Source organism: Notechis scutatus, chromosome 4, assembly GCF_049901735.1.
Source record: "Notechis scutatus isolate UNSWTSFEM ecotype Mainland chromosome 4, rNotScu1.2, whole genome shotgun sequence".
NCBI lineage: Eukaryota > Metazoa > Chordata > Lepidosauria > Squamata > Elapidae > Notechis > Notechis scutatus.
This window is the reverse complement of record NC_142012.1, coordinates 130,849,320-130,870,022: the sequence shown is the minus strand read 5'-3', so window position 1 is coordinate 130,870,022 and position 20,703 is coordinate 130,849,320. Positions and strand designations below refer to the sequence as shown.

The following is a 20,703-nucleotide window of genomic DNA, read 5'->3' as shown; positions in this document are numbered from 1 at the left end:
GGAGACCATGCAGAAAAAAGTTGATGCCAGGTATATTTGTATTATAATTAAGTGAAAACGGATAAACAGAGTTACATCACAGATCAATCATACAGATACTGGGAGTGTCACAATCTCTTGTTTTTTGAAAATTAGAGAGTGGAATATCTTTGTTCATGATCACCCAAAATTCACTTCCAATTATGAAATTTTCTACCAAATTATGTTTCAATTATGTAAATATGGTCTGGAAACCAGTGTCTCAATAAGTAAATAAGTAAAATAGGGATATTATAGACATTAATACTTATTCATGGAAAATGCTGGTTCTATCCTCATTGAACTCTTGACAATGAAGTCTTTGTCTGACATTGCTGATCAAGCTACTAAATACTGCCTCAGGGCTTTGTCTGTAACATCTAGTAAGGTCATTGAATCAAAGGGAGAGGAAAAGGCAGGGTGGGAGAGGGGGCTTGAGAGTTAAAACACAACAAACAAGGTGTCACTAAACAGAGGAAAGTGCTGAGGCTGTATTGGTCAGAAAGCAGCTTTTGTACATGAGTACAGATGTAATTCAAATGACTACCGATCCATCTAAAGAACAACTAGTGGGTTTAGTGGTAACAGAGATAGTGCACAGCCAGAAAAAGAACAAGGTTTGTAGTCTCATGCTCTCTTTGATCTGTCAGTTTCCCTATGTCTCTTCTCTTTTTACTTCGTATTTTGTCTCTGTAATTTTCATTTGACTCTTCTGTTTCATTTTCCTATACAATATTCCCTTCCTTTGTGGGGTGGGATGGGGAGAGAATGCTGCATGGAGTCACAGTGCATCCAGTGCCCATCTGGTATTTTTGGAATTAATTTCTCATCACTTCTGGCTAAGCCGGCCCCCATCCACAGATTATAGAAGTTCTGGTTCAAAGCATATGAAAGTTGTCAGATTGCCTATACCTGGTGCTCATATTCTTGGTCTGTTTCCCTCAAGAACCCATAAAACAGTGTACAATCTAAAAGGTCTCCAAATTTCATTTCTTTGGGAAGGTCATGGGAGATGAATTATTGTAATCCTTGAATTTATTTATCAAAGTATAGATAGAATGAATATTCTTAAGATCAACATTCATGATTCATGCAGATTGACAGAAGCATTTCTACCTGAGGGATTTTCCAGAGCTTACAATGCTTCCTTTTCTTTCTCCCCTCCATGACTAATATTGTAGTAATAATACTATCCTTAACTTATAAGTGGAGAGACATTAAGGTATACATTAATATTTCTTGCTATAACAGCTCATTTTCTTTTCAGATATTTGCTTAAATAAAATATGTGCATGGCATGCTTTGCCAATGACTATTAAGAACATTTCTGGAAACCCTTAAATCAATTAATCCATCCTGTTCAATCTTCCAGTAGCACTAACTGATTATAGTGATGTATGTGATATATGTGAGTGCCATTGTTACTTACCAAACCTATTTTTAATGTAATCAGTGATGAATGAAAGGATGTCCTTCCCCCTGCATGTTTGATCAGAGTCTCTCTAGTTACAGTCAAAATGTATTCATGGATTGGATGATTATTAAGATAGTTGGAGTCTGCAAAGTAGATACACCTGGCATCCAAATTCTCTGCTCAGTGCTTTGGATATTCTTCTTGAATTGTAGCTGCAATGGGCACTCGCCATTTTCCTGGCAGAACTGTCTTATTTGAAAAGGAAATAAGTGGAATGACTTACCGAGTGCCAGCATTACTCTATATCCCATCTGTAGCCAAGCTCTTGGCTTTTGCAGAACAGCGGCTTAGCGTGGATGATGCCGATGCCAATTTACTGGTGCTAAGAAGGGGTACTTTCTACATGAACGCCATGCAGGTAAGACAAAGCCAAAACAGCTTCCCCAAAACTTGGATAGCAGGACTAGATATTAGGGACAAAAGCAGGAAGGTGTCTCTTACGAATACCTGACTCCATACTCCATACTGACTCCATACTGCCACTTCACTAATCTGTTGCTGTGCTGGGATGACAAGGGGAGAATGTAGGACAAGGCTGTCAAACTCCGGCCCACGGACCGGATGCGTCACGCGCTGGCCACGCCCACGCCTGGTTTAGCAAAGCGGGGGGGGAAAGTCCTGATACATCACGTGACGCCGCCGTGACGACGTGAGTTTGACAGCCCTGATCTAGGACTTGGTCCCAGCCTACATGGAGAAACCCAGCTGGAAAGAACTATAATAGTCAGCATTCATTGCTTGATAATAGAGCCAGTCCATATACGCAATGGCTAGTTATTACATGCTTTCACATCCTGCACTTGGTCATCTTTTGCCACTTGAACAACCTTGTGCCAGGTACAATGGGAGGCGCTTCGAAAAATAATTAAAAGATGGCCAAAATCTCACCCTTCCCAAAAGATTGAACTGCTGCAAAATTGTATTGACAAAACCGTGCATTTAAGCAAAAACTGTACAAGTAGTCCTCGACTTGCAGCCATAATTGAGCCCAAGATTTCTGTTGCTAAGTGAAACATTTGTTAAGTGTATCTATCCCATTTTATGACCTTTCTTGCTACAGCTGTTAAGTGAATCACTGCAGTTGTTAAGTTAATAACACAGTTGATAAGTGAATGTGGTTTCCCTATTGACTTTGCTTGCCAGAAGTTTACAATATAGGGGGATCACAGGACCCTGAGATGCTGCAGGCATCATAAATGTGAATCAGTTGCCAAGCGTGTGAATTTTGATCATGTAACCATGGGGAGGTTGCAATGGCTCTGTGAAAAACGGTCGTAAGTCAATTTTTTCACTGCTATTGGCACTTTGAACAGTCACTAAGTGAACCGTTTTAAGCCGAGGGCCACCTGTATTTGGGAAATCATGCATTTAAGCAGACTATTATTATTTCAGTCTCCTTCTCCTCATTGGTAAATGGTCTACAGTCAGAGTTACTGGATGAATGTTTTGTTTTGTTCATTCTTAAAAGAGCTTACTATCTCATTCTCCTCCATGTGCGTTAACTTAAACACCCTGTCAGGTGCTTTTTTGTTGTTGTTGTTGATGTCAGGAGGACAAAGGAGGCTGTTCCAGTACATCCCATCAACTGTTGAGCCATTATTCAGTGATGGTTGATCCCTCAGCATGCTTAGAGGTGTATTTATCTGGCTTACTATTTGGAAGATGAAGCTTTTAGGCTTATAAGCAAAGGGGAATAGAATCGCTGTTCTTCAAGGATGATATTTCTGTCTAATAAGTTAGTAAAAAGCATGTACAGAATATGTTTATGTTCTTCTGGAAAAAACCAGTGGAGACAAAAAATGCTTGACCCAGGAAGTTAAACATATTCTCCTGGTCGCAATCAATTACGTGATATTTTGACAGCAACATTACTCTGTTTATCACAAATAGTTCTGCAAATCATAGGTAATAACCTAATTATTAACATGCATAGTTATTCTTAGATGAGGAAAAGGCACTTATTGGATGGGTTTTAATATACATTTGAAATTTTACCTAAAATAAATATTATTTAGATAATCTTGAGTCTCCTTACCTTACTTGAACTCACCAACTGTGAATGTTAAATAGGAGATAGCAAAATTACAAGTTAATGGGGTCTCATCTCAAAATAAGCAACATAAAAGTTCTAGCTAAACAAGAAGTTAAATCTGGGGTTCTAAAGTTCTTTGGGTGTCTTTTTTTTTGCCAGTGGGAAGATATGCAAACCATTGAAACAGCAACTCTGATGCACCATCGATCTATGAACCCTTGCCCCATCTATGATGAAGTCACTGGCATGGTGTTCCTATTTTTCATTGCTGTGTTGGGCAGGACTTCTGAAGTCTTCCAAATTGTCACAGGTCAAAATGCTGCTCGCCTCTGCTATGTGTTTAGTTCCAACCAGGGCATCAGCTGGAGCCATGTGACTGATCTCACTGAGGAAGTTATTGGCATGTCCATCCAAGGTACAGATATTTAATAGTACCTACAAAAAAGAGAGAGCACAAGAGCAAAGATGAGATGGGGTATCAAAGAACAACAAAAATATTAAAGACTCTTGTTGCACTCATACTTTTATTGTTAGACTTTATCAAGATTTTAGTTACCTTCTTTTAGGCTTGCATCAAGGAAAGAGTTTCTGTCCCCTTGGACAGAATGGATTAACCAGGTCACAGTTAAGATAAGGATGTCATTGTTCTGCTCATTATACATACTGGATATATAATTATCACAAACTGTCATTTTTCGTTTTTTAAATCAAAAGAATGTTGGAAACAACTGGGTAAGGAAAATTGGGAGCCTGTCCATCTCTGCCAAATAGCAAGCTAATTCTCTGAAAGCAGAACAGAGCGGGACCGTATTTGGTGATAGTGGAAGAAAGTGGAAGAAAATGGAAGAAAGGCTAGGAACCACAAAGATCTCCAAAACTCCAGAAAGAATTCTCCCAATAAATACTTACAGGAGAGGCAGTTGTGTTCCATCTTCTCTGTTATTATCCCCCTTTACTCCAGAGAATATGACCCAGAGTGGACATTAAGGAGCCAGAAAGAATTTCAAAGCAGATCTCTAGAGGTTTTTTGTCATCTTATTGTATATCAGTGTTTCCTGACTTTTCTGTTCACAACTCTTCCCTTTTGTCTCTTTATAAATGACCCATCGGCCAGTTAAAATTATCATGGAATGCAGTGTCCAATCTGAAGCACATCTGAAAGTGTGCAGCCTTTAGCTTCAGGATCACACAGTGCCCCCAAACTGCTTTTCTGCAACTCACTAGAACCCTTTCTAACTATACTATAAATTCAGTGATAACTTAATTTGCCAATTTGAAGCAGGAAACAACATGCGTATGAATACAAGTGGTCATGTGGGTGCTGAAATAGCTTTAGCAAAATTTGAGAAGTAAAACAGTTGAAAGTAAAACATTGAAAGATCCGCATGCACAAGGCAGGCCCACACATTTTGTAAAATTGCAAATACAGCTTGACATTAACCTGCCCATTATAACCTTCGGATCCCCACTCTGCAAGAGAAAAAACAACAATCTTAAATGTGGTTCTTGGCCTCTGAAATGTGTGATTTATCAGGTAAAATATGACTGTTGAATTTTGCTTATGAATTCTTCGCCATTATTTGTCTATCATCGAAATGTCACAAGTCTCTTAATTTTATGTCTGCCTTCCTTCTAGACTGGGCTACTTTTGCCCTTGGCCCTGGACATGGCATTCAGCTCAAGTCAGGCCGTCTGCTCTTGCCTGCCTATACGTATTATATTGACTGCAAAAAATGCTTTGGAAAACTCTGCAAAACAACCCCACATGCATTTGCTTTCTACAGTGATGATCATGGGCAGAGCTGGTTCTTTGGTGAGTTTGTCCCCAATCTGAAGACTCTTGAGTGCCAAATGTTGTCAGTGGATGAGGAGGATGGAAGCCATGTGCTCCTGTGCAATGCTAGGAGTCCTTTGGGCTTCCGGGTTCAGGCACTCAGCACAGATGATGGGGCAGTATTCCATTCAGGGCAGCTGGTACCTCAACTTGTTGAGCCTCCTCATGGTTGTCATGGAAGTATCATTGGATTCCCAGCTCCACTTTACTGCATGCATCATGGCATCCAAGTGTCCCAGAGGAAAGCATGCCCTGTTAAAGGGCCAGGCCTCTCATTGCAACATGTGATATGTGAGAGGTCCAATTTTTGTCCAGCACAGCTTACTACTTCTCAGCGCAATCACTATTTATGCCACCAGCAGCTGGAAAGGTTTATATCAGCTGCAACTTCTGGTGGCCATCTCAGTAGTGCTGTTAGTCCCATGTCTTGGAATATGACATGTACACATCAAGATCACAACAGTGCTAAAACAGTTTCCAAATCAGATACATATTTTGAAATCCCAACATGGGCTCTGTACTCCCACCCAACAAGCTCCAGATCCCGAGACAACCTGGGAATATACCTCAACATATTTCCTAGAGATGTTGACAGCTGGTCTAAACCCTGGATTATTTATGAAGGGCCCAGTGCTTACTCAGACTTGGCCTACATTGAGTTGCCTTACTCAGAGTTCTCAGCAACTGGGATCCCAGCATTTGCCTGTCTGTATGAGAATGGGATGCAATCCCCATACGAGCAAATATCCTTTAGCATGTTTACATTGCATGAAGTTCTTCAGAACATTCCTCTAATAACTTCTTCTCTCAGTCAGGAGCAATCCTCAAAGGGTAGAAAGAGAAAGGGGGAAAAGTGTGCCATCTTTTAAACTGAAGGATACTTTTAGGTCTCATTCATCCTAATATAACCATTGGGAAATATATTTTGAATACAATTGTGTATATATTATGTGCAGAGTAGAATTGGATTGCAAAATTCAGATAAATTAATGCAAGATGCATGTAATTACAAAGTCACGTCTGCTTTGGCCTTGTGAAGAGACTGACAGCTTAGGTTATTTATAGAAATATTCCAGAATATGTTTAAGGATGCTAGCTTGGGTTTGCCACCTGCTGGCTAAAACACCCTACTAAATGGAAGAAGGGGTACATTTATTTGCAGTAAATAAATTCTGATTATTTCCAGTTTCTGGTTTCCTTTCCTTTCCTCTCTAAAGTTGTGGGGTTGTTATTATTATTATTATTATTATTATTATTATTATTATTATTATTATTATTATTATTATTATTATTATTATATACAAAAATGACAATATACACACCAAACGAGATAACTATGCTGGGTTTCGTATTACAAATCACTAGTCGAACACTTCCCAAGTGTTTAAGACTGCATGATGTATCGGCGGATTATGCGAGCAGAACCCAGTAAGGTGGCCTTCTGCAGTTGACCAACAGTGATCTTGTCAGCGCCAATTGTTTTTAAGTGCTTTCCTAGGTCTTTAGGCACAGCACCCAGTGTGCCGAGTACCACTGGAACCACCTGCACTGGTTTATGCCAGAGTCTCTGCAGTTCGATTCTCAAGTCCTGATATCTGGTGACTTTTTCAAGTTGTTTCTCATCGATTCTGCTGTCACCAGGTATGGCAATGTCGATGATCCACCCTTTTTTCAACTCTACAATCGTGATATCCGGGGTGTTATGTTCCAAAATTGGGTTCCTCCATCATCATCATCATCATCATCATATCATCATCAATCATCATCATCATCATCATCATCATCATCATCATCATCATCATCATCATCATTATCTTTACACCAAAACATAGTGTCATGTTTTTCTTCCATATACAAATAAATGCATTTCACTACACTACGTGACTTTAAGTTAGAGAAGGGTTAGAGTAGAGAACAATCAGTGGAACAGCTTATTTCCAGAAATTGTGGGTACTCCATCACTGGAGGTTTCAAAGAAGAGATTGGACTATCATTTGTCTGGAATGATACAAGGTTTTCTGCCCAAGCAGTGAGTTGTACTAGAAGCCTTTCCTTCCAACTCTGTTATTCTGTTATTAAGGAGAATAATATCCATTACCCCTCCATCCCCATAGAAGGGAAACTATATCATTCAAGCCAATCTGTTAAAGGCATCTGCCATGCTGGCCAGAACTGAGCAGGATTAGCCTTGCCTTATCATTTACATTTTTTTAATGGTTCTGTAGGAGATGACCAGGCTGAGTTCGAAGGAGAGGTCAAACTTCGCACCCACAAGAGATCTAAGTGTGACCCTCCTTGAATGCCTTCGTAATTCCCACTCATTGCCTTTAACCACTAGTAGCTCAAATTCTTGTAGAGAGCTTAAACCTGGGGTGGGATTCTACCAGTTCGGCCTGGTTCTATAGAACTGATAGCTCCAAACCAGTTCTCTTCAAATAAAATGTTATTTTCTTCGTTTGGGCCCACCCATTCACCTGAACTCTAGCTGTCCTTCATTCTTACCTTAGTTGCTTAGCGCAGCACAGCTGAATGCCGCGCGTCAGCAGGAGACGGTGATTGCTGGCAGGAGAAGTTGTTTTGTAAGTACTGCGCATGTGTGTGCATGCACAAAGCGCGTGCTCACCAAACCGATTGTTATGCCGACAGGATCCCACCCCTGTTTTAAACTTGCAATAAAACTTTATACTCATTTGAACTGCCAGAATCTCCTGATTTCCCCGGCACTTAACAGTCTTAAGACAGCAGACACCACCCATGCTTAAGTCCAGCATCTCCTTTGTATTTTCTCTACAAATATTAGGGCACATTCACTTCAATGGAGCATGTAAAGCATGGGTGTCCAAACTTTTGGCTTGCCTGGGATGCACTGAGTGAGGAGGAGCTATCTTGTGTTGCATATAAAATATAACATATATAAATCACATTATAATATTAAAAGTTTATGAGCTTGTAGGGCTGTATTACTAGCTATCCAGAGCAGCATGCAGTCCATAATGTCTAATGTAAAGGGTATGAAGGGGTTTGTAACCATATTATAATAATACAGATTGAGGCAACAACATTGCCTGGCATGAAATATGGTGGGAAATGCCATGACACACATAAAACACAAGTGTAGTTTTGATTGTAGTGCTATAACCATCATCTTGATGTTTTTGACTACATTCTGTGGACAATCCTGAATAAATATTCTCAAGGGCCAAGTGAAGCAAAATTGAACTGTTTGACATTTCCTTGTATGAGTGTTTTTGTCTATATACCTGATTCTTATTAGAGGCAGAACTGATTGTGCTCTACAGCTAGTGTGCAGTAACTAGTGACAAAAAAAACTCCAAACCACCTAGTCAGTTTCACCAGGTTATCTCCAGAACTATTGATGGCTGGATGTGGTGAAGTATGTAATTTCAGGGTATGATTAGTTTCATATATTACTCTAAGATTTACTATTAGTGGGTAATATGTGAGCGTCCATTTATCTCTATTACATACTAGTACTAAGCAAATAATGAGATAGCATAATGATAGAATATTTAAATGCATTTATTTTGTGCAAACCTCCTTTCCACCCCAACCCCATTATTATTATTTTTGCCATGCCCATTCTATTCTGTAGTAGTCACATCCCTTGCAGGTCAATATTTATGGGCTCTTTGCCCAGCTCACAGATACTCATTAACGTTGCGGTTGCGGTTGGCACATATCTTCACAGCAGAGCCCTCATCTCATTTACAGTCTTCTGGGACAGCAGAACCTAGTCAAGATGGACCATCGGGAAAGCTGCTTTTTTTTCTTCCTTCAGAATACAGGACAACTCTCATCTGAACTTTCTAGCATGCACCAAAGAACAACCTCTGGAGGTGGCTGAATTACTGGGTTCCACTTGGCACTCTGACTATAGTGCTGCTCCTTTCCCTCTGACTGGAGGACTCTGGATCCAGAGACATGAGGCTCCCCTTTGGCACAGCTGGTCTTTTCTTTGGGTGTATGTTGCTTGTCAGAAAATATTGACCTCATGAAAGATCATATGTAGGCCTTCCATAAGGTTGGTATCTCTTGTGCTAAGTATATATAGTGTAACTTTGGGTTTCTCTTTCAGCCCTTGTGTGCCATTTTGAGATGGTGATTGCTGTAGATCCAGCTCATGAAATCCCAAATCTGACTGATTTCTGCAGGGCAGCAACAGGGTTGCTGTTTGAGTGATCAGAAATTGGGGGCAGCAGGACTCTCTGAGATTAGGTGACTTGGGGGAAGGAAGAGGACTGATGCTCCTTTTCTCATCATTTCCTTCCAAGTCCTTTGGAGCCAAAGAAAGAGGTGCAATCCCCTCCACTACCACATCATATTCTCCCACTTCAAGAATGGAAGGCAAGTGTGTGCTTTAGGGCTACACTTTCTGCTGTATGGCTATTCCAAGGAGGATAATTGGAGTTAGACAGGGTTGTAAAGCACTGTGAAGCAGTATATAAGTCTAAATGCTATTGCTAAATGCCCTATAGGAATGAGAACAGCTGATGCAGAGTTCTCCTATATAGATGTGTATTTCCCGTGTCTTCTGTTCAGGGTCTAAGTAGAGTTATTTCCCTCAAAGAGAAATAACTTGCTATTGGTTTTGCATATCCTCTGCATATTTCTATGCCTACAGTGAAGTTGTCAGCCCTTCTTTGAAAGGCTTATATCACAATTAACAAGGATGTTTTTAAAAGAAAAGAAAAGTTGCCAATTAACAATTATCTACTCTGGAAAAAGGTTTCTGGCTTCTTAAATATAAAGAATGAGTGAGCAGTACTGACATTGAATAATGCACCCGGAGAAGTTTGAGTCACACACTTATTTATGGGAAAAATATTTTTGAAGAAATGTTGGAAAAATAAATATCTTTATTTGGTATTTAAGCACATAGGTTTTCAGCAGTTTCCATTAAAAAAAGCTATTATTTCCATTAAGCAGCTATTATGGAGACAATCAATAAAAACAAAGTCTAGCCATAATGTGAACAACACTTTTGATGCAATTTGAAAAACGTGGAGGAAGAAAAATAGATTATGCAGTTCAAAGTAGTGTTTTCTCTTGAAAATGATAACATTCTTCTCAATCTAGTCTTCTAGGGGAAGGGTAGCCACTCATCTCATATACATGACTCTGAATGCATGAAACCCAAGATCACATAGTGTAGGCCAATATATACCATCCTTGGAATCTTTCAGATGTATCAACCTCAACTTCAAGAATTCCCCAGAGAACAGTGCTGGCTAGGGAATTCTGGGAGTTGTCTATATCAGTGATCCCCAACCTTTCTTATGCCGCGGCCCGGTATCCCCAACCTTTTTATGGCGCGGCCTGGTACCGGCATTAGCTGGCGCCGCCATCTTTTTTGATGAAGAAGTGCTTCCGGTGAGCTTTCTACCGGAAAAGCTCACCAGAAGCACTTTTTCATCAAAAAGATGGCGGCATATTTAACCAGCGCCCGGTAGGACTTGTTCCACGGACGGTGCACGGTCCATGGACCGGTGGTTGGGGACCCCTGGTCTATATATCTAAAGCTACCAAGGTTGAAATCCACTGGTGTAGGTCATCCTTGCTCTCTAGCAGAATTTCTTTTCGACTACTGCAATGCCAGTAAATATTTTAGAAGGCTATGAATATAGTTACAGTATCTAATAACTTCTGTACAATTTCAGTAGGCCTGAAGGGATAGCTGGCACAGCAAGAGGGATTGGGGCAGAATGATGAAAGCAGTGTCATGATATCATGATGCAAGCCAGCCCCTTTGTGTGTGTGTGTGTGTGTTGTGATACCACACACAGGTACAAAAGGGCAAAGTTTGCTGTGTCATATCCCGATGCTTTTCTCTTTCTGACAAAAACATGCTCTTGCAAATGTTGAAAGAGTAGCTTTTAAAATACCCTTAGTTTTCGGACTATTCAGTATATAAAATATTGAAGGATTAGGGAGTATGTGCTGCCAAGGCACCAACTGAAGGTCTCTTTCCACTGTATTTTTTTTAAGCATTCAAATGAAAGAAAAACATGGTAGCCTCTCTTGCCAGTTTTGACTCTTCATGCTTTCCAGTGGTTTCTAAGTTTGCTATGGGGTGGATGGGGTGATGAGAGATAAAGGATTAGAAAGGAAATGGCAACTGGGACTATTTAGCCCTCTGCTTCATCAGAGTATTGACAGATGTACTGCTTAGTTTCCCATATCCCAAGCATGCACATATATATATATATATATGAAGGTACTATTCAAATATCAGGCATGAAAGTTTAACATATTGTACCATACTTACCTCGTTTCTTTGGGAATTTTTTACCATGTTTGGTAATAAAATATATTTTGGACTATGTCTCTCCCAATGTGTGACATTAGCTATTCCAGCTTGGGTTTTAATACTTGAAATAGCTAGAGGATTCTGAGTTGCCCATTCCTGTTTTAAAAAGTGAAACTTCTAAACTTCTCAGATTAATGGTCTTGGTCACCACATCTTTTTATTTGCTAGTTTGGGCAAAAATAACTAGAATTCAGGTCAAAGTTGTTCCCCAGGTTGTGACCTAGAGATTGGGGACCATCTATGAGGTAGAAAGTAGACCTTAAAATCAAAGGATCTGCCTTAAACTGAATTTGGAGTGAGTATTTTCCATTCAGGCTTCCTATCTGTACTGTACTGTTCTTTATCTCAGAAAAATCACAGTACTTTCTGGCTTACATCTCATTCACTCACATAAACAAGAGGAATTTTAGGATTAAAAAAACATTTAGCACAACAGTTAAGGATTTCTTGTAAACAGAAACACGAATAAATATGTGTATAAATATACACCACAGTACCATATCACTAATTATAAAATCATTACGATCATTATATCAAAGTCAGCTTCCTAGCTCTCTAGCTCTTGAGAACGTCTATAGTCATAGCAGTTTCAGTCTCAATGGCCTGATAGTGACTGCTTAGTTCTATTAATTCTTCTGTCATACCCTGGAGGGTTGGTAATGGGAGATCACTGTTGGGGTGGGGGGGTCAACATCATCTCTGTTCTTACATGACTATGCAAGAACCAGCTGTGCAAGCTACAGTGACAAAAGATATAGTTGTAAATCAAGTTAGCACAATATCTTTGTAATCTGATCTGTACAAATGAACTGAAGGTTAAAAACACTTCCGAAACCTATTTCTTCTGTTCACATAAGCCACAGACACATCCAAAACAGCCATTGATAATTTGGAGAGCAGACAGGATCATTTCAACCGTGCTGATGACTAGGAGGGAAGAGAAGAAATACACATTCCAGACAACAATATTCTGTGGCTTGATGCAAACTGAATTCCAAAGGGAAGGATCATACAGGTAATTCTGAGCCCTTAAAAGAAGCAGATTTTAAGTAAGTTGTAGACTTTTTTCTAAAGCAGAGTTACGGTTGGGGGGGGGGAGTCCTCAATTAATAGTATTTTTTCTGTATATAGTTCTAAATATTAACTAAAACTTTATTATCCTATTAAATATCCAGCGTTTTAACTACTTCTATTGTCATCTAATCTGTTCCTTCCTAATTGCATTGCCTCATAGATATCTCTCTGCATTGACTTAGTAGGCTTGGAACAATAAATTTTAACCAAATGTAATAACAATGGTAGCACGGATTCACTGTTTTTATTTGGGGTACTTTTAAATGCTCTTAAAATCTTTTTCCTTTTTCCATATTCCAGTTCAACTGACCCTCAGCCTTAGCCTTGTCCCCACTTGTACCCTCCAGTTGTATTATGGCTACCACTTCAAGAGTACCTCTGATATGGCTAAAATTTTGGGGAATACTAAATTTTAAATAGTGCTAGATTGAAGTCAACTGTCCCATGCAGATTTTCTATTTAAGTATTTATCACTTATTTTTAATAAAAAGCATGACCCATTTCTAATGCGAAACTCTATATGTAGAGGATTTTATCTGAAAACCTGAGTTCATATATAGTTATTCTGTCTCTTCAAGCAAGTATACACAAAGTGTTCACACAAAGCACACTTTTACAAGGAATGGTTTTCTGAACCTACCAACAGGCTATCTGCAAGTCTGAATTATTTAAGCAAAATAATATGTGCTAAGCAATATTGTAAGATGAACTTCAGTCACCTTACCCATTGTTGAAGACATGGTAGTCCATTTCAAGAAATGGGTAGCCCCACTGTTGCACTTTGTTATGATTGAGGGTGGAATTATAGAGACAGAGTGGCCCCTCCGTCAAGCCTGAACCAGACAAAATAAAACAAGCCGCCGATCCCAGGAGGGCCAGTCCTGACAGCAGAATGGAAAGAAACATCTGTAAGCAAAAGAGGCACAGATATTAACTTCAAATATACAAGACAATATCTATCAGCCTCAGAGTTGTGAAGAGGTAAGATGGAGATTGGCTCTGCAACATTTCAAGAAAAAAATAAATATGATATCTGTTACATTTCAGGTGCCGTTTTTTCCTCAGCTTCAACTGCTCCTGACAGGGGAGCAGAATGGAGAACATACTGTGCAGATTTAGATTTCATTAGTGTAGGAATGTAGGAAACAGTTGCAGAATGGTGCTAATCAGTGGTGCGTTTCAAAATAGTTTACCACCAATTCGGCGGCTGTGGCTTGGTTGGCGTGCTATGCGCATGCGCATACACTTTACACACGCGCAGAGGCTTTCTAACTCACCTCCTGCAATCCTGCACTCTCCCTGTCACTTCAACAGCTGACGCACGGCAGCTGTGTCGCGCAAAGCAGCTACGCTTCAAAAGCAGGGAATAAAGGTCAGTATGGGAGCCCGGGATGGTAGGTAGGCCCAACAGCAGCTCCTCAGAGAGAACCGGTTTGGTCTCCACTGATCTTTGGCATTACCGGAACCGGGCCGAACCGGTACAATAGCATCACTGGTGCTGATTCAGATTCAAAGTAAAAAAAAAAAAAAAAAGCTTTCCTGACAACAGGAGACTGTTAGCAGTGGAAGAAATTACTGAGGTAGCATCAGGCTCCTCCCTTGGATATACATAAGGAGAGGGTGGACAACCACGTGTGGGGGATGCTCGGCTTTGGATTCTTCTGCTGAACTGAGGATATGGACTAATCATAAAGATGCCCCATTTCAGCTCTATGATTTTACAGTATTATGGATTTCAGCCTTCAGTTCTTTACCAGGGCAAATAAAAACAATATCCTTCCTTTATTTATGCTGCTGAAATTAAGACAGTTTGAAGAGAACTGTAACCAGAAACAGATTTTTATGGAAAATAATGGGGTGGAGAGGAGATTAATGTATGTGGGTTATAGGCATGCCCTCTCAGCTTTGTCATGATGGAAATGTTCACTCCTAATTTAGGATTTAAGTCAAAGCTCCTAGATCATGTCTTCTCTAGTGTTGAAAAAAGGAGAGCACTGATAGAGATTGGGAGTCTGCCTTCCTTTACTAGTGTGTCTCACTTACTTTGGCCATGTCGTGTGGGGGAATTCACTGAAGAAAGCAATTATATTTGGAAGAGTTAGCGGTAAAAAGAAAACAGGATGTCAAAAAACATTGTGGCTGGACACTATTAAAAGTGACACCAGCTAAAGCATAGAAAAACTCAAAGAAATAGTGCAAGGTCAGAAGATGTGGGAGAGACCTGGCCCATAGAATTGCCAAGAGTCGGACTCAACTGAACGGATAACATCATCATCACTATCATCATTCCTTTACTAGTGATATAACGACAGCAATTGCAGGCAACTGGAACAAACAACCCAACATTAGAGGATGTGTCCTTGTTGAGTTTTGTTCAGGATTCTTTTTATTTTCTAGACGTTACAGCCTCCCATCTTGATTTTTAAGAAACAAAAAAGGGACAAAACTTAACGAACAACTTCTAATTGAAAACTAAGGACTTTATGTAGAACAGTAGGGAAGGAAATGTTGGCCTAGAAAGACCAGAGTCCAATTTTCACTCAAGTGTAATGGATAATCCATGAAGTTCAGGCAATTGTCCTCTTTCAGTCTAATCATTCTCAAAGATCTGAAGCTAAAATGAGGCAACCTCCTTCTATATTTATCATCCCTGATGCCTTTTGGGACATGTAAAGTACAAATGCATAAAATCTGAATTATATATTTACTGCAGGATATAGCTTCATGGTATCACAAAATGGAATAGATGTGCTACATTTTAGTTTTCTATCACATCCATGAATCTAGAACAAGGCTAATAAAAACAAACAGACAATATTATTCTTACAATGCTTCTTTTCTCTGAGGGTATAACTATTTAAGTTCTCTCTACTCTGTTGCTTTTTTTCAACTATGGGAATCTTGAATTATTTCTGACATAGAGTGAGATATTCCCCCAAGATCTATTTATTAAAACTGGAAACTTTTCATCCACAGAATCATCAACTACATCTCTCTTACCTTACAGCAAGTTCCTGAGCTGCTGAAGTACTTCCACCTCCATCCAATACCTGTGATCTGAACTGCAGCAGGAAAAACCTACAAGGACATAGTTTGGAATGAGCAGTATTCTCTAGTGCCCTACAGTCAGAGTTTATAAAGGATATTATTTTGATATGTTATTATTAAGATTCATCACATAGTCAGGCACCTCTGATGGCCTAGAGATGGAGCTCTCGACTCACAATCAGGTGGCCGTGAGCTTGATCCTAGGTAGAGGCTAATATTTGTAATAGACTCTCCTGCTCAAGCAGGGGTGGACTAGATGACCTCCAAGGTCCCTTCCAACTCTGTTATTCTATGAACTAAATACTTAGGTTGAATTTGGTGTATTTCTCTCTTATTATTACTATGTGAGACCTCTTAATTACTCATTTGTTCGTTTTCCTTTTCACGGAGTCAAAGTAGACCCGTTTCTACTTTAATCTCAGTAGAAAGAACCTTGTGAGTAGGATAAACTAGAAGATTGTGAGTAGCTCAATAGTAATGCATGAACATCCAGGACTGAATATGAGTCTCCCCAGTCTTAATCCAACAACTTTACTATCTCTTATATCTTCATATCTTCCCTTAAGACAGAGGTGCATTGCCTTATGATGATAGGGTGGCAATCTTAACATGCTTGGTTGGAACAAGCCCTTTATAAATAATTTTAACCTTTATCCATATCTAGGCTATAATAAAAATGTTTACATTTTACACAGAAATTGAAGAAACTTGACAACATTTTGCAAAAATAAAAAGGAAGAGAACATGGTTACAAGAGGATTCACAATTATGAGTTATTAGTATCTAATGTAGACCTTCCCTGTTTTGAGCTGCAAAAATCCAATCCAATGGCAGCAATCTCAAACTGTTTGCTGACATTGTGTAGTTGCCCAGTTTTTTGCAGCTGAGATAAGGCTGGCTTAACCCAGTGCAAAATATTTCTGATATAGAATTTATAATATAGGTGTGTGGTCCAAAGCCTGGAGAATTTTTGGAGTTATGGTCCCAATATTTTCAGAAGCTCCCACCTTAAGGGAAACTGACTTACTTTCAATGATGAGCAGAACTAACTTTAATATACTAAAATTGTTTCACTTCACTAAGCTGTTGGTACACTTTTTGTGGAAGTAAGGGCAATTTAAGACTGACAATCAAGCCCTCATAGGAAATTATGGCTCCCTAATATGATATTCATCAAAATGTGCGAATAAAGATGAGCTATTTCCAGGATTTGCAAAGAGGTGGGTATGAATAAATATAGTAAAGTGAACTAATACACCCCTTTTTTTTTGCTGTGGCTCAAGGAGTAGGAAGTTAACAGACAGTTTGAAAAGACAAAATTTCAACTAAATACCCAGAAAAAAAATCCTGACTATGGAAGGTAGATTACAGTAGTATAGATTACAATAAATTAATGAATTTTTCTTCTTTACAGATTACGAAGCAATTGCCATATAGATGGTTATCAGATGCTATAGCAATCAATGATTCATATGCACTAAAACATAGTTTAGTTTGGTTTGGATTTATTGTGGATTTATGTCATTATAAATTATGGATTCTTAATAGGTTGAGCTCAGTCACTATGGTTTGGTTAATAAAATCATGGTTAAACATATTTAAATCATATTTAACCAACTATGAGAGCTAATTTGGTGTAATGATTAAGGCAGCAGGCTAAAAATTGGGAGACTGTGAATTACAGGCCTGCCTTAGGCCCAAAGACAACTGGGTGCCCTTTGGCCCATTCCATTCTCTCTCTTTGTTATGGAACGTGAGTCGTTGGAAATTGGAATGGGAAGAGATGTTGCCTAGGAAATGATCAGAGAAAAAGGGGAGGAACCCAATGGTGAACAACAGGCAGAGAAAGAAATTTAGAGAGGATCTGCTCTAAGTAATCAGGCAATAAAAAGAGGCAGCGGAGACTTGTAGTTTCAGGCTTACAAGGTTCTGTTAGCTCATCTTATATCTTGGGAGGCTGACACCAACCTAGAAAGAAGTCATTGGCAAACCATTTCTGAAACATTACAAAGAAAACTGCAGGGACCTATCCAGGCAGTGACCAGTGTTATTAAAAAGTAGTCTACTTACCAGCAGGCCTCCTCCCCATACCCCTGGCATTAGCACTGCCCTCTTGGATATTTGGCCCAGGCTTAGGTAACACCATTCCCAATTGGGAAAGAGTAGGAGAATATTAGCAGTAATGGAAAGAAAGCCCAAGATAAGGAGGCATGGGCCCAGGATTCGAGTACAAGTACCCACACACATTGCAGAAGAGAGTCCTGGGGAAAAAATGAAACAGAGGGAAAAAAATAACATCCCTTCCTTGTCCTCAAGAGGTTGAATCCTGGAGTAGTAAACATGGTGACTGAGGATGAAGACTGTGATAATTCAACATCCTGCCAGTCTATGATACGTTTCTGATCTAAACTGCACCTACCAAACTGTTACAGGGCTGCTTACTGGCAGTACTCAGGCTTCCTAACATGTTCTGCTTGCAGTGGTTTATCCCAGAAGGAAGCAACTTTTTGCCTCTATACAGAGCATCTTGTCTAAGTTCCTTTGAAGCTTGCTTAGCACTGTCAGCAGAAGATCATTTGTACATTGAAAATATCAATTGAAAGGACTTGTGTTGTAAACAGGAGATAGGTAGTGTCCTAATCCTACCACCTATTTCCTGTTTACAGCACTCAGCAGTTCCAAGAAGGTTCCACACCCATTTGCACTATTTTAACCTGAGGGCATAGATAAACCTCCAAGTAGCCTCAGCGATTCTTAGAATGAGTGCTAACAACCAAATGACCTCCACCATAACTGAAGAAGCTTCTTAGATGAGAAGTGAAATATCTTCAAGGAAAACAAAGTCCCGTTGCCTTTTGAAAAAGCACCTTTGGGATAACCAAACATATTCCCCTCTTCCTGTTCACATACTCTCATGATGGACACCTCATGTGGTTCTCACATGTAAAAGCTCACTGGGGCAGGTATTCTCCATCACAACATGTAGGAAAATATTGGTGGCTAGTTGCAACATCCATAGTAGCAGCATCTATAGCTAATCACAATACGTAAGCTATGTGTCTTTACTGTAAACAGCTTCTTTGATTTTGCTGTTACCTTCAAATAGACCAGCAAGTTCTTTCTTTATAGAATGGCATTGCTTACTACAACACCTTAGCTTGTCACCAGTTTTTTATGCTACTTTAAATATTATTTAAAGGGATAAAAATAATATTCCAATACGCCCAATAGCAACGTATTCCCTTATCAAAGTGCAGTGCTTGGGAATAAAGACTGGTTCCTGCATAGCAATATAGCACAAAATTACAGTATTTTGAATTCGCCTAGAAAAGTCTTGAACCTCCTTAGGCAGAGAAATGACAAAGCAAACCACAGTTTAGGTTTTCTATGTAGAAGTTTTTCCTCTCCACCCCAAACAAATTAATCAGAATTTTCTACTTACTTTTGATAAACTGAATGCAGATGAAAGGAGTCGTAGAGCCACTTAGAGCTTCTTCCCACTAATGGTTGCTGCCAGTATTGCTAGAGATGATAGAGAGATGTTTTTCTAGACAAGGCATCAAAAATTGACGACTATTTATAGCCTTTGGAGTATAGGAAAGCATCGGTGCCCCTGTTTTTCTTTATCCCTAGATGGTTAGGTTTGAACTTCCCAATTTTTACACACCAATCACATGCTGTATCTCCCCACTATGGAAAGTTAATGTAATTTTAGGAGAGAAAAAAATCCCTTCATCAGAAATGAGTAATAAACTTTAAAAGCTTGTGTGAGGAACTGGCACGTGCATAGTGAACTCATATGCAACACTCTTGCAACACACACCATATGCTTACAAATATAATTGTTGATTCTAGGGGAGTAGCCATATCATTCTGTTGAAATTATAAAGAGTCTGATACTATTTGATAACACTTAAGGACTATCAGCTTTTATTGAAGCCTAATCAGGATAGGCTTCAAAATTTTTAGCAAAGGGTTCTCTGCCCAGTTGCTGGATGGCATGGCCATGGTGGGTGTAGTCTAGCCGGCCTCCTGAACCATGGCGGCGGGGGGAGGTTTTGCCCTCCCCAGCCTCTGGAGGCTTTCCTCGAGCCTCTGGGAGGCAAAAATGGCCTCCCTGGGCTCCAGAGGCTCTCTGGAAGCCAGAAATGGGCCTGTTTCCAGCCTTCCTGAACTTCCTGAGGTCCATTTGTTGCCCTCCTGGAGCCTCTGCGTGCATCCTGCACTTACCTGCATCCAAAATGGGCTGGGAGGGGCGGGGTCGGAGGGGCCTACCAGGTGTGGGATTTGGGGGTTCTCCAAATTGCATAGAATCTTAGCTAGGGGCTCTCCCAAACCCCTGTAAACCCCTGTATACCCCCAGCAGCCCACCCTGGGCTTAACTCATCATGACAGTGGCTTTCTCATGAAAGCAGAGATTACAATTCTGTGTTATTGTATCTGGGAGTAAGATTATATGAACTACCAGTAATTAGGGATTACTCCTGGGCTAAATGGTATAAAATGTATGCTGTGAATTCTTTATTTTTGTTAATAATGTATCATGAGAAATAGTACAGCAGACTTGGAATTTCTCCTACACTTGACTCTATTCTTCAGAACAATCAATAGTCTGATTCAGAAACTGTCCTTGTACAACAAACTTAATCAAGGATAACTAAACCATGGTTTATTTTATGCAATTTTCTGGATTTATATAATACTAATTATAAGCTGCTTCCCAATATGAATTTGAAAAAATTGTAGCTAATGAAAGATGATTGTTTTTCACCATAAAGAGGATAGTCCTTTCTTTAAAGGTATCCTTTGTTTCAGTTGTGGGGGATGCTTTTTAGCCCAAAGTTATGCATCTGCACGTGTTTGCACTCACACCAAAGATCTTAATATAGCTGATA

The 20,703-nt window shown here is 39.6% G+C and overlaps 2 protein-coding genes across 3 annotated transcripts; one reads left to right on the top strand and one right to left on the bottom strand.

Moving 5' to 3' along the window:
• Positions 1-1,649: 1,649 nt before the first annotated feature.
• NEU4 (neuraminidase 4) lies at positions 1,650-6,227 on the top strand. The gene is made up of 3 exons (XM_026693519.2): positions 1,650-1,850; positions 3,684-3,939; positions 5,161-6,227. Exons 1-3 carry the CDS (start codon positions 1,650-1,652, stop codon positions 6,225-6,227), a joined length of 1,524 nt encoding a protein of 507 aa, XP_026549304.2.
• A 4,661-nt stretch (positions 6,228-10,888) lies between these two features.
• On the bottom strand, positions 10,889-19,773 carry TM4SF19 (transmembrane 4 L six family member 19). Of its 2 annotated transcripts, XM_026667844.2 has the most exons (5): positions 19,251-19,773; positions 17,879-18,069; positions 15,761-15,838; positions 13,485-13,666; positions 10,889-12,714 (listed from the first exon to the last, which is right to left on the bottom strand). In XM_026667844.2, exons 2-5 carry the CDS (start codon positions 18,053-18,055, stop codon positions 12,522-12,524), a joined length of 630 nt encoding a protein of 209 aa, XP_026523629.2. In that variant the 5' UTR covers positions 18,056-18,069; positions 19,251-19,773; the 3' UTR covers positions 10,889-12,521. The 2 variants fall into 2 exon arrangements, with proteins under 2 accessions (XP_026523629.2, XP_087821063.1); XM_087964937.1 differs by lacking the exon at positions 19,251-19,773 and having other exon boundaries at positions 17,879-18,377.
• Positions 19,774-20,703: the final 930 nt, after the last annotated feature.